The sequence below is a fragment of the Anguilla rostrata genome, chromosome 11 (assembly GCF_018555375.3).
Source record: "Anguilla rostrata isolate EN2019 chromosome 11, ASM1855537v3, whole genome shotgun sequence".
NCBI classification, from domain to species: domain Eukaryota; kingdom Metazoa; phylum Chordata; class Actinopteri; order Anguilliformes; family Anguillidae; genus Anguilla; species Anguilla rostrata.
Window position 1 is genome coordinate 11,814,604 of NC_057943.1, and position 14,682 is coordinate 11,829,285.

Here is a 14,682-nt window from a genome sequence, read left to right on the forward strand (position 1 = left end):
ATTTTCATCCTGAACAGGTTCAGAGGCCACAGACGGCCCCAGAATTAGATGACCCACACAGCAGAACTCTGTCCATTCCAACCTTCTCTTTCTCACTCCGTCTACACGTTTCAGTGTGTGTGAAAGCAGCACATCCCACCCGGTCTAAATAAAGACGCAGGAGGGAAATGGCAAAGGTATCACTGATGGTCGCAGAACCGGCAGCAGTGCCTTCCAATACAATAGGAGCGAAGATCCTGTTTTCACATAACCACGCAGTTCTATACAATAAGGTGCTTTTCAACACCTGGGTCAACAGCGGTTCATTATGTTCTGTTGTTTTTGGAACAGGGAAACTGTGTGCTTGGAAAGCTTAAATTGTGAAAACAATCAGTTAAACTGAAAACTGAAGAAGTCAACCAAACTGTTTTTCACAAAGTAGTTTGTTCATGAGTGTCAAAGCAATGGTCATTATACTTATTTTACCAAACAATGATGGAATTGTGATTTTTCTCTTCATTTGGTTAATGCTAATATCGGCACAAGAGCATTTTGGGTTATACGTAACAGGGTATAATACTCATGTGCAGTTTCTCTATTAAGTTCTCTTACTTAAAAAAAGGCTTAGTGTGGTCTATGCACCACAAAGTGAACACCATGGCAGCTGGCTCTTCCATTAGCTCCAAGTTTTTCCATGAAAGCGCTCCATATCCCAATGCTCACCTAAGCAAAAGCACTGAACAGCGTCTGTCCTGTCGAAGTGGCCGTCCGAGAACAATGAGCTCGTTAGAGCAATTGCAATGCCAGACCAGACCCCTTCCTGAACGGGCGGGACAAGGGGGGGTGATGGGCGGAACAATACCCCTAATCTGAGGGGCCCCTAGACTGGCACGGGCTGTCGGAGCAAGGGGCCATGGGAGATCTGTCTGCGAGATCCCAAATGAGATACAGCCCTCGATGGGACAGCTTGTTTACAGCCAGACCAGACGCACATGCTCACACACCCAGAGTTGGACGGCACCCAGGACTGGGACATGCGTTTCCCACCCTCTTCATATTAATAATTTGTGTATTTATTCCGTCACCTGTTGGGTCTCAGCTGTCAGTGCGCTGTCTAGACACATACATTATCTCATTATCAGACACAGACTCCGACAGTTCAGGCACACACAGGAACACGCTGCCGTATTTAGAACGAGTTTCTGCCATTTCCCATTTGTATGACATTCAAACAGTTCTGAGATATGGCCTATTATCTGAGATATTTGCAGTGCTGAAAGTTGTTGTTACTTGTACTGTAGGTACTGTCCTACAGAAAATCATTTTACAAAAAAGAGAGAGAAAAAAAAACAGGTTGTGTCCAAATTGAAATAGATGCCATCTCATCTGAATCTCATAATTCAACTTTGGACCAGACAGTGCTTGACCCAGTTCACGATGGCTGACTTTCACTAGACCTTAGAAAAGTTTAGAATAGCAGGTCTGAAAAATGGTCTCTGCGGTGGCTTTTTTGAGTGTGTGCACGGAAATAAAATTTAAATCACTGAAGACAACTTGGTCATGAGAAACGATTTAAACAAATGTTGTGTCATTTCCCCAATGAAGGTCAGAACATTGTGACTAATACCCTCGTCCCTCCTGGGAAAGGAGAGGTGTGTGGGTGATGTCATTTATCTTCTTTTCCTGTATATTCCTTAAATTAGCCGAGACTCCATGTGTTTATACCTGAGCAAAAACAGCTTGGTAAAAGAAAATACATGATAAAGCTATGAATATGCTCTAGGAATAAGTCTGTGGATAAAAATCTCTCAGCAGTCAGCAGTATAAATATATTTTAATACAGTATATGTAATAAATATATTTGGCTTTCTCCACCATTCTTCTTTCAGACATGAAAAGCATGAATTGTGTAGCTAACTGTACCCTCAACATTTAAGATAAAACAATGGCCGTCAGCTATTCCAACCACAGCAGAAAGACAATCATAATTTGATCAAGTCATAAACACATACATTGATATTCTGACCTCATTAACAAAAAAATCATAAACATAGCCAGACATAGCCAGGCCTGTATGTGAATAATAGGTGGGGGGTTGGAGGGTTAATGTTTCCTGCCTTCCTGTGTTCCTGCGTCACTTCACTTTCATAATTTTTTTCCTGTGTCAGTCTAGTGTATTGCTGCCCATAAATAACTTGACAGAAAGGAACATGAACTACAACCCATGCTACAAAATCCCTCCCCTGCTTTGTACATTCGGGGTGTGCAAGACTAATAATACCAACAAACAACAAACTAAGATTGAAGAAGTCTACAGTTTTATAAGGGCCTAATCCAAATTATTATAGAAACAGGATGTTCTGATGGGACATAACTACATCTGACATAATACAATACAAGCACAATTAAACATGTTGATTATATTTATCTCTTTGCACAAGGATAGTAGTTAAACATATATATATATATATATATATATATATATATATATATATATATATATATATAAATTATGTATAAAGTTGCCTTTGGATTCCCCTCTTGGTTGCATTGTAACTGGATTCCACGTTTGTTTGACAAATGTATGACACGGCGTAGGAGGACAAAGACATACATCTAACTTGGAATTAACTAACTCTCACCATGTAAAAAACTGAACAGAACAACTTTTTAGGTTTTATGTTTTTTAAAGTTTTTTTATCTGGCAAGCAGAGTATTTTTTTTTTTTTTTTGCTATTTCTTCCTTTTGTACTTTGCTAAATACGACTTGTTTTAACCAGCATTAAATACAGAAATATACCCTTATATGATCCCTACTACAATACATTACCCCAATATCAGTCTCAGTGTAGAGGTATAGTGCAGTACTACAGTGCCATCTTGTGGCTAAAACCAACCCAAACTTGTGAAATAATGCCTTCGATGTTCAACATTATCGGTTCACGGAAATACGTTTCAGAAAATAAATATCTGTATTTAAATAGTATTTAAGAAAAGCCACAGCCTAAAAACGTAAAGTTACCTTCCAAATCTTTTTAAACGCACACATTGGCCTCATAAAAAACCAACACAATTTCTTGTTACACCGGAGATTTTTATTTATTTATTCAGAGGCAGTCTATAATCTGAATACAGATCCCAGGACGTAAAACATCACTTTTAAAGTGCGGAATTAAGGAATTAACCCAATCTCGAGCTAACAAGAAACTGTTCAATTGAATCAGGTTCACTTACACTGCAATCTGGCTTTTCGCCGGAAAATATTATGTACATTATAAATATTAAGATTACAATGAATTGCGGTAAAATGCATACTTTAGGACGCGTAAGACCGTAAATTACTTCTTGTATGACTCACTGCAAGCACACACACTGGACCAAATGGGTCCCAATTACAATGTGCATAAACTGGACTTTAAACCTCAGGTTAAAACCTCTAGACCACAGAAATGCATTACAACTGGAATAGCTAATCATTCCGAGATTTTAAAAGCCGTTTCAGTTATAAAGCTGTTCCGTGGAACTGGGATATAAACGAGATTTAAACTCTAGCTAAGCACGCTCCAGTTGACCCGATAGGTTTAAACCATTTTTATACAGTCTATGGTTTAAACCAAACGTAACCTGAACGTAAAAGCATAACGAGCGACGTAATTCATTAACGTAGCCTGTAGCATTCAATTAGATCAAATTAAATAAAAAGATTGAACGACTAACCAGATTCTGCAATCGATTGAACATTTGCTACTTCTGAAATACTAATTGCATGCGTTGGGGCAAAAGCTTCTTGTCATAGCTGAACAAGCGGCATCATTATCTCGAATTCTCGCGGGTGTCAAGGAGGCCAGGCCGTTAAACCTCGTGCCAGTCTGCGCAGTCAGCCGACTGCATGAACACCAAACACCGACTTGCAGCGCTGACGTGCTTATCCGGCGGCGCTGAAGAGCGGTACGTTACAGCAGCAGGTGAAAGAGACGTAAGGGTATGGAGTGCATGGGAACATGCTTTTTTCATCACCTTTAATGAAGTTCAGTATATTGATAACGTCTGCGTTTAATTTACGATAATTTGTAGCGTATAACTTTAGCTAGGTAGCTATGTTAAGTTCAGCTACCAGGGAATCTTGTGTCTTGTGGTTACCTGGCTAAGCAGACAAGCCGATATTTATATTGGTAAGCTCATTGTCAGGTGACTAAATCGCGGACGTTTGCTAAAATTCACACACACGTTCTTCTTTTCAATTCACTGCTTGAAATTCCTAAGTATGATACCTAAGCTAATGTCCATGTCAGTGATAAGCTTGTTTGCTTTCACGATCAGCGTTCAAGGAAGTAGCAGAACAGAACTAGCCAGCTAGCGCCCCCTAATGAAAACCATTCCAAACCACTGACAGTGCCATCAGGAATCTCTTTTGGTCAGACCTGTTTTATTTTATTTTACGAAAAATATCGTGTGCATAACACGCGATTTATGTGGTTTCAACCAAATGCTACCAAGCATAATATTTAGTAGTGGTGTATGAAGTGTCTATGGGAAGGTATATCAGCAATATATTTTTTTATTTTGACAGTTTTTCCACTTATTCCTTGTGCTTGTTTAACTATAGGCCTATAAGACTTCTCACTCAGTGAACCATGCTTTCAGGTGAATCCCGGGGGGTATTCCAGGAATGAGGATTGCTGACTAAGCTCATAGAGAGTTCAGTGGGATAACTGCTTAACTGAGTAAAACCCGGAACAGCTCTTTTTTTTAAATTTATTTTTTACTCCAGTCCATGTTCTAAGTTTGGAGAGCTCCTAGTTTCACTTTGTGCAGCTAACCAGCTACTCACTCTGCTTCGTACAACAGGGTCCTGATCATTTCGGGCTGGCTAACGGCTGTTATTGAGCTGCGTAAACATAATCAAATGCTTGTTATAGTTGTTTTGAAATTGGAACTAAAAGAAAGAACTGAGACAAAGAAAGTAGGTTAACTGTGAATGATGCAGTATCTGTATTATTTCAGTATGTCTACTTATAATGTATGTCTGCACTACGATACTACCTACATGCCAAAAGCTGAAAGAGTATTACTGTCCAGTTTGAACAGTAAACTTTGGAGAATAGAACGTGTGTGATGTCACTGAGTTCCTCTGTCCCAGGATATTCCAAAGAGTGGCTCTTTTTTCAAGGGCTAGCCTGCTGTGTACCCTATTCCTGGCTCTGATTGGCTGTCACCATGCCCTCACCTGTCACTGTCATTGTGGTGGGAGCTGGGAACCGTGGAGAAACATATGCCCAGTTCGCCATAATCCACCCTCATCGTATGAGGGTAAGTTTTGCTACTTTGCCTGCCTGCTATTTTCTTTTCAATGTTTTATAAATATTTATCGCATGAAGGTCACAGTCTGCTGCCCTTCCCAGTCTTTTAGAAATGTACTGTTAGTTTGGATTTGCTATAACATAAAAAAATATATGTGCAGTATGTGTAGACATTGTATAATATCATTTGACCAGTTTTTTATCAGTGTCGATTCATTCTTAAGATTGTAAACGGCACATAAACCTTTACTCTGATTATGCAGATTACCTAATGGCTTGTACTTATGTGCCTTTCAGTTTGACAGTTTGGCTTAGATAAAATGTGGGCCACATCCCTATCTAAATGATTCCTAATCTTTTCATTCCACATGGGTTTCTACTATTCCAAAAAGTGAGTGCCCCCTGTTGACCCCTAAGTGGAAATGGCGAGGGCATATTTTGCAATAGATTGGTTGGCAGCCAAATCCCCTAGCTTGGTGTTGCTGTATTTCATATTTTCATAAAGGTCAATGTGCATGTTCTATATCTTGTAACTTGTAGTTGTAAGTGACCATTGAAAAACTGTTGTTTGGTTGTGATTTTGGGACCATGATGAGTATATGCAGATAAATGGTGACTGTCACATGACCACTCTGCCACATGAGCGTGTGACTCACAGATGAAGTGGTCATAGACATGCCCTCAAACATATACACCATCGCAAACTTTGCACTGACAGTGTGCAAATACAAATGCACGTACTGGCTGCTGAGAAAGTATGAGTAAAAAGGGAGGGGGGCATTTCAGATGTGAGGTTGGTCTGCCAGTTTTATGAAAACAGGTTGTAGATTAGAAGTTCTGGGACAGAATATCCTTGAAGGGCAACAATTGGTGTCTTATTATAGTTCCTATGTAGTTCTATATATGTATTCCTGTATAGTCTTGTATGTGTTAAAAAGGGTTTCTAGTGGTTGTAATACTTTCTAATGACTGTTTTTACCCACCAGGTGGTCGGGGTGGCAGACCCCAGGGTCTTTGCCCGTCAGAAGCTACAGGAAGAGCACCATATTGCTGAGGAGAATGTGCATGATGGTAGTCACGCCTCACTCTTTAATTCTGTATTTTCACCTACGTCTGAGTTTTCTAAGCTCATTTCAAAGTCAGATTCATTGTGACCTACCTCCTCCCCCCACCAGATTGGCGTAGCATTGCAGAGAGGGAGAAGTTTGCAGATGCAGTATTTATTTGCACCCCTGACCGGCTCCACAAGGTAAATGCAGAGAGGGGTGGCAATGATGTTGCATTCTGAAATATTACCTCCTGTTTCAGTCATTTCTAAACTGCAGGTTGGGACCCAAAGGTTGGACAGCAGATGAGTTAAGGTGGATCAGGAAAGGGGTTAACATGGATCTGGAGAGGGGTTAAAATGTACCAGGAAAGGGGTTAAAATTGATCAGGTGAGGGTTATAATGGATCAGAAGAGGGGTTAAAATGCATCAGGAGTGGGTTAAAATGGATTGGGAGAGGGGTTAATGTGGGCTGGGAGAGGGAAACACAAAGAGCTTCCCACAGATCAGATTAATGTACTTTGCCTTTGTTGTCCCATAAATTTAGAATTCTGCTTGCTCAATATTTTATTGCGTATTAGGCTGCTTTTTATTGTGGGCGAATGGCATACTTAAGTGGGTGTAGTGTTTGCATGTTTGGGAAGGCCAGCTTTTTATTATTGACAGTTTATATTTCTGTGTGCGATGAGTCTGTCTGCCGTGTGGTTACTTTGCGTGGCTTGTTGTGATCTGAGTGTCTGGGACACGGGCACTCTCTGGTGGGGTCGCGGTCTCTTACGTTCAGTCCTGGACACGTGTCTCCGCTTGTGTTTTAGGACCCTGCTGTGGCTCTGGCCAAGCGAGGCTACCATGTCTTGCTGGAGAAGCCAATGGCCGTGAGTGTTGTACGGGTCGCTTTGAGCGATGTTAGCCAGGGAAGCACCTTTTCCCCCCTGGTCTTTTTATTTTCATGAGTGTGATGAGCATCTGTTCCTCGGGGTGAAAAAGCCCTTTAATGAGGTGACGCTACAGCAACACGTCTTAACCTTTATGGTTCTGTTTTTGTTTTTGTGGTTGTGAGTGTTAATCAGATTGTATTAATCAGATTCTTTTTTTTTTGTTACATTGATGTGTTGAGTTTTGTGGGCTTATAGGCTTGTTTTTTTATGTGTGTGTGATTTGACATTATGTACCTGTCTGTGGGCACGTTTGGATGCATGCGGGCATGTGTGTATTTGGATATATGTGTGTATACATGCATGTGTTTTTTTACATGTTCCAGGTGACTGCTGAAGACTGCAGAGAGATTGTTGAGGCCTGCGTTCAGAGTCATGTGATGCTTACAGTCTGCCATGTCCTCAGATATGACCCTACCATCCACAAGATAAAAGTAAAGTGGCCCCTTTCATGTCTGTTACAGAGAGAGAGAGCGTATACATGAGCCCCATTTGCTGCTGTACCAGGCAGTACAATGAAATGAGTTCACCTTCAGCTAATGTTTATGTAAAGGACACACTATGTATGTTGTTTTCAGTGTGCATCTTTATTTTCTAATTGTTATGGGGCAGCAGTTCCCAAACTGTCATTTTAAAAATATGTGTATCATATTAAATTGATTTTATGTATTGTATACATCTGTCATGTAATGATATAGTTATTTAGGCATGTTTTCATCTATTGACTGAACAGCCACTGCATTGCTGCTTGTGTCACGTGTTGAACGAACATGTCCGAGAATTTAATGACATGAGTGTCCTCAACCACGTGATAGTCATTTAATGGGCCTTGAAATTAAATGAAGAGTTTGGGAACCGCTGGCTCAGAGTCCTGTGTTTCTGTAGGAGCTGATTGACGGTGGCACGATAGGAGATGTGATCCACATTCAGCACCTGGAGCCGGTATGAAATCAGTCCCCCTGAGTCTCAGAACGTTTCCAGGAACATTTCAGCATTCATCAATTTTTTTTCCTTATCTGTATTTGCTCATGGCTGTTTCCTTATGCTAATCACATGAACAGGATTGCGCATAAGATTTACAAACAGCCAGCATTCATAATCACATACAACTGGGGTATGCACAAAAACAAAGGCCTGCACATGTGTCATGAATCCCATATTGGTTTTATTTAGGAACCTTTTTAAGGACAAAAGTAAGAATGATTTAAGAAACGTTTTGTGATTGAGGCCCTTTGACTCGCACCTCAAAACAGTAGGGGTAGGGGCTGGGGGTTAGGGTTAGGGTTAGAGTTAGAACACAGCTTGTCAGCTACAGAACACACACAAGCAAAGTGCTTGTAACACATTAACAGTCTAAAATCAAAACTGCCTTCATTTGTAGAGTAAAAAGTTTATGAAAACTCAAAGGAATGTGCAGATAGAATGACTCAAGTTAACAGTGATTCATTTACAGTGCGGTGGACAAACGAACAGGGTGACATTGATATTGAATGGATGACATAGATCGCAGTCCATGCCAATGTCATCCTATTTGTTTGTCCACTGCACTGTAAATGAATCACTGTTAACTTGAGTTTGCAGTAACAGTAAAAATATTCTTGACATGTGTCTAGATTCTCTTATAACCTTATAGACTATGATATGATAATTTATTGACTGTTCCAAACGCTGTTAAAATTGAGCTGTTTGGAACAGTGAATAAATTGGCTTATCGTAGTCTATAAGGTTGTGAGTGCATCTAGACACATGTCAAGAATATCGTTGCTGTCATTGAAACTGATTGTAACACACTTGGTCTCATCTGTCACTCAGTGCCAATACCAAGTTTCTGAGATTAAAATTGAAATGGAGGTTATAGGTTCCCTGCCCAGTATCTATGCTGACACATTGTAATGGCACCGAAACCAAGATTCATGATCCACACCTCATCAGGTCCACAGTAACTACTATAGCATGCTATAGCTACCACAAGTGTGATATCTTAAAAAAGGGCGTTTAAACAGATATTTGTTTTGTTGCAGCCTTGATCTGTCTTTCTTTCCCTCCCTCTCCGTCATCTTCCAGGTGGGATTCTATCATTTTGCTCACTCCTTTGTTAGAGGGAATTGGAGGAATGAAAAGACGAGCTCATTCGCCCTGTTGGCTAAGTCCTGTCATGACCTGGATCTCATCCATCACTGGGCGGGAGGCCGCAGGTACGGCCAGCTGATGCTGCCAGTTAGCTCCGCCCACTGTTCATCCGGCCTAATGATGTCACATACTGTATAAGATGGTGGATTGTATTGTTGGCGCAAAGATACTCTTCTCATTATACGGGTCTATATGTAGAGAAAGGGAGCGCCTGTTGTGGAAACCTGTTGACCTGATTCTGAACGTTAATGAGTTTGTGTCTCACAGGTGCGTGAAGGTGTCATCGTTTGGGTCACTGAGCCACTTCACCAAAGAAAACAAGGTCCTTGACAGTTTAACCCAGTTCACCCCGTAATTAACACTGGGCATGCTGTTTTTTCAGAGTTAGACTTGTTAATTTGTATCTTAATGAACACACCCAGTGTTTGAGGCAGCACCAAAGCACTGCATATGTGAGCCTGTTTGTGATTACAGCAGGTTTTTATTTTTTGTTCTAGCCCCAGGGAGCTGCAGCGCGATGCTTAGACTGTCCAGTAGAGGGAGCCTGTCCGTACTCTGCTTGCAAGATCTACCTGGATAGAGTTAGACAGGTTAAACTATACTTTTACCTGTTACATTTGTTAATTCTATTTTAATACACATACAGTATGTACAGTGTTCTGTTTAGGGGCTGAAAGGGAACTTGATATGTTATTAATACTGTTTTATTTGGCAGGAAGTTATGAACACATTTTAAATGCCAACGAAGTTTTAATGAATACATTAATTAATGGTATATATGTAATGCATAAAATCGTAATCTTTTTATTCTGTTGTGATATTTGAAGGCCTTCCCTGAAATGTATCAGTAATTTACCAGTTGCCTTGTAATGGAGACAGTGGCACTGATGTTGAAAGGGAGAATGAGGATTATGTGGAAAATAGAAAGATGATGATAGTTTTGACAGGGGAAAAAAGCAGTGTGTTAAGTTATAAACAGAGAAATAGACTCGCTCCATGTTATAAAGAAAATTATGAGGGAGAATTGGCTGAGGGTCGTGTACTTGTCACACTTTTTAATGTTCTCATGAGACGAAGGAGAGGATGAATGAAAGAGAGAGAGAGAGAGAGGGATGAAGGGAGGCTGGAGGAGAAAACGGAACAGGCGGAACACCGAATGAAAGGGAGAAGTGTGTGGAATGGTGGATTTGCCCCGGTGAAATATTTCCAGAACAATGCATCAATGCATGAGAAATCTCAGCCCGCTTGACGCCTTGAGAAAAGGGCAGATTTTTCGCATTTCTCAGCGCATGAAAAGGCCCCAGCTTCCTGACCCCGGCGCACTCTTGGCCAGCTGTGTTGTGTAACTCCTCCATGCATCCATGCATTCTTCTGCATTAACCATGCGACTTCCATTCAGCTTGTGAAGACTTTTCAGAATAACATGCGCTTGCTGTCTGTCAAAAATGACAATTTTTTTTAGTTTTTTTTTAGAGAAACCAAAAGTACCTTTTCTCCACAATGCTCTCTTTCCCTCTAGAAAAATGTTCAATACCAGAGAGAAATCGTTACGGATTTTGCTTGATCGGGGAGCTGAAAGACGAGTTATTTAGAAAAGAATGTCAGAGAATATCTGACGTTAGTCATCTGAAACTCATGCAACGTAAGGGAAGAATTAAAGAGATTAATTCATGGGGCTGGGCTCAAAATTGCATAAACTTAAATCTTAAAACGTTTTTTCCACCCTGCTGGCTTGCCTCACGTTGGGTAGTCTTGTGTAAACTTTTTAAAAACTTTTGTCCAACCTGTTGGGGTGCCTCACATTATGTATTATTGCGTAATCGTTTAAAAACTTTTGTCCGGCCTGTTTGGTTGCTTCGCATTAGGCGGTATTGTGTAAACTTTTAAAAAACTTGTGTCTGACCTGCTGGGCCATATCTGTTTCTGGTTTTCATGCCAACTTCAGGCCTTAATGACTTAATAAGCCCTAACTTTTACGTCATCTGACATTTTGACTTAACTTCTTGATAAGACCATAAATGGCAGCTCAAGACTGTTCTTGTGTTCCTATATGAAACATGACTCATCTATGAGAGAAGCAGTGTTGGTGTACACAGCCAGTTTAGCAGGGGTAATTGGTGGAATAGTAATTGGCAAATACCTGCAAATACACCGACCCTCTGTATCGTTGTCCACCTCTGTCGTAGCGTAATCTTTTTAAAAGCTTTTTCCCTGCCTGTTGGGTTTGCCTGACATTGGCTAGTTCTGCACCTGTGTAACGGTAAGGTACTGTACAAGGTTACAGTGAGCCTGTGCTCGGACTCTGTGCTGCAGGGATGCGTGGGCTGGCCTGTGTCGGTGGTGTGCTCCAGCTCCGTGCCGGACATCGAGTCTGTGACCGAGGCCCTGCGCTCGGGGCCCTATGGCCGCTGCGTGTATGAGTGCGATAATGACGTCTGCACCAACCAGGTGAGGAACGCACCTGCCAGACACAGCACGCTCTCTATCCGCTGCTAATTAAACATTTGGGTTCTGATAGTGTTGTGTAACGGTTAGGAGACTGTAGGTAGGAGACTAAGTGTTAGGATTACTGTCTGCTATGCAGTCTTATCTTATTATCATTCATTATTCAACTCAGCACGCACTCTTATCTGAATTAAAAGAATCACGCACAAGACCATACTTTCTGTATACAATCTACACACCATGCATACAGCTGGATATTTAAGTAAAGCAAGGGTGCAATGGCAGTGTCTCAATGGAGATGAATGACTGAATTGATTTCACAATTTAAAAACATGATTTCATAACCAATCCTTCCTAGTTAATTTGTCATTTCCCCCCCAGATACAATTGAATGAGCAGAGTGGTCATGTATTCAGACAAATATAGGTATATATTTAGCCGGTCTCATTCTTCTCCCTCATCTCCCCTGCCAGGTGGTGAACATGGAGTTTGAAGGGGGTCTCACTGCTGCTTTTTCAATGGTGGCATTCACAGAGGTGATGTGCCAGCGCAAGACTACCATATATGGTAGTAAGGTAAGCTTACTACTACTACTACTACTACATATAGCTACAAGCAGCAATTATGTGGCGATTATGCCTGATTTTTTGGGAGGGCTGCTGTATGGGGTTAATGTGATGTTAATATGTGTACCTGTGTGCTCCTACAGGGAGAGCTGCACTATGATGGGCATGGGATTCGAGTGTTTGACTTCCTCACCCAGAGGGCCACTGTACACACAGCACCCTCTGGGGTCCCTGGGAACTTCGGCATGCATGGGCACGGGGGGGCCGATTATCACCTACTGGACACTTTCATCTCCGCTGTCTCTGTAAGAGCTTTACACACACACGCACACACACACACACACACACACACACACAGTGAAACATTTACAGTGTCAGTAACAGCTTGATGGTTTGTGTTTGTGTCTGCGTGTCCATTTGTCTGTCTGTGTATGTGCGTGTGCACATGCTGTGTGTGTGTGTGTCTGTGCGCGTGTAGAGTGGAGACCCGTCTCTGATTCGCTCAGGCCCAGAAGAGACCCTGTCCAGTCACAGGCTGGTGTTCGAGGCAGAGCGTGCTCGCCGGGAAAACCGGGTTGTGTTCTGTGGCCAGGACAAACGGACCAATGGGATCGAGTGACCCAACCGGGGGCGGCGGCGGCAAACTCCAATCCCACTCACTGTGAGTGACACAGCCAAGAGAATCCTGAAACTCTTCTCTCTGATTTCCCACTACGCAGCCACTGCTGTTATCTACATTCACTGCTTTTTGTCAACAACAAATACTTACTTGACAGCTTTGCTTCAGAATACATGAACATGAATTTAATTCAGAAACATGAAACAATCAGTTTAACATTCATACGCGGCTCAGTACTGAGTTCAATCACATACAGTAAAAGGGATATTAAAATGAAGTACTATTTTTTCATAAAAGAGTTTTTCCTTTTGGAAAAACATTTGAGTTTGAGGAGAGATTTGAAACTTTCAAATAATAAAAACCAAAAAAGCAGTAAAGACTTCTAGCTAACATGAAACCTAGGTGTCAGAATGGAGTTGATAAGCAACAATATATAAAAAACTATTTATTCTATTATTTTTTTGTTTTACAAAATTTTACAAACAAAATAACATGCAGAAATAATGCATCTCTGTAAACTATATCCAACACTTAAAACCTGTTAAAAACACTAAAGAAAAAACACAAAAAGCTTTTGTTGACAGTAATCGAGGTAATTCAAAAACTTGTAAGTGCTTATAATTTTTATTTTTTAATGTGAAATGTAAAATTGTAAGAAAATGTTTGGGTGGGGGGGGGGGGCTGTGCTTGTGCTGTGCAGATTTGTAATGGGGCCCCCCCCTTGTAGCCCCACCACTGGTTGACAGCAATTGTGCGCCAATTCAGTTGTTTACAAAGAACATGTTTCCATGTTGCACCACTGGAGGGAGCCGTTTCTCCAAACCACTAAAGTCTTCCAGCAGTTTCTTCCTTCCAACACTGTCTTTCCAACTCGAGCCACTGGGGGGAGACTAAACTTGTTAGGGAGCCCACTGTGAGGCCAAGAGGAATTCTGAAAAAATCAAGTTCTGTGGTTCAGATACGACACCGATTTCACTGGGTCCCCCAAAAATGTTACGTTCAAGATCTGAGGAAGCAAAATAAGACCAAAACTAAATTGTTGAATGAGGGGAACACTTTCTATTGGCAATGTATATCAGAATTTATTTATACAAGAAAGGTACAGTTATAACAATTTTAAGTATTGAGTGTCCTGTACAAATAGACTTTTTTGTACACAAATGTAATATTACATTTTTCGATTATGTGTTGATCACTGTATTGAATTTTGAACATTTTGCCAGTTTTCACAATCTAAATGAAGTAACTATTCACTTTGAAACCACTGCCTGCCTTTGTGTTGTTATGGATTTAATCACTACTTTGTTTCTGTTTAAAAATGCTGCAGAATGGAAACTGGCCTATGTAGAAATATACATTTTTTGAATTATTTGTTTAAATCATTTTTTACATTAAAATGAACTATGGATAGCTTTTTGTGATCTTGTAAATATTTTTGTTGAGGACATCAAAATGCAGATCTGTGAAATTATATCCTAGAGAGGTAGCAACTGAAATAATCTTTGATGATAATTTTAATATTTTAATCTGAATGTTCTGTAAATAAGTTGATTGATGCCAGGGTTCTGTTGTTATGTCACGGTATTGCAATTATTCAAAAGAAAAGATTTTCCACATTGTGAAGTGATCGAGATCTTGCAAGACATTGAAACCTAGCCCACC

At 40.7% G+C, this 14,682-nt stretch overlaps 1 protein-coding gene across 9 annotated transcripts in view; it reads left to right on the forward strand.

Moving 5' to 3' along the window:
• The first annotated feature begins 3,478 nt into the window (after positions 1-3,478).
• Positions 3,479-14,682, forward strand: part of zgc:154075 (uncharacterized protein LOC556929 homolog) — a 38,849-nt gene continuing 27,645 nt past the window's right edge. The window contains exons 1-14 of one of the 9 annotated variants that reach the window (XM_064297927.1): positions 3,479-3,961; positions 5,120-5,289; positions 6,266-6,350; positions 6,455-6,528; positions 7,141-7,200; positions 7,587-7,694; positions 8,146-8,202; positions 9,325-9,455; positions 9,658-9,712; positions 9,888-9,980; positions 11,704-11,838; positions 12,309-12,410; positions 12,545-12,706; positions 12,880-13,062. In XM_064297927.1, the coding sequence (XP_064153997.1) occupies positions 5,197-5,289; positions 6,266-6,350; positions 6,455-6,528; positions 7,141-7,200; positions 7,587-7,694; positions 8,146-8,202; positions 9,325-9,455; positions 9,658-9,712; positions 9,888-9,980; positions 11,704-11,838; positions 12,309-12,410; positions 12,545-12,706; positions 12,880-13,020 (1,296 nt within the window). In that variant the 5' untranslated portion in view covers positions 3,479-3,961; positions 5,120-5,196 and the 3' untranslated portion in view covers positions 13,021-13,062. The other 8 variants (XM_064297930.1, XM_064297933.1, XM_064297934.1 and 5 more) reach the window with 8 other exon arrangements.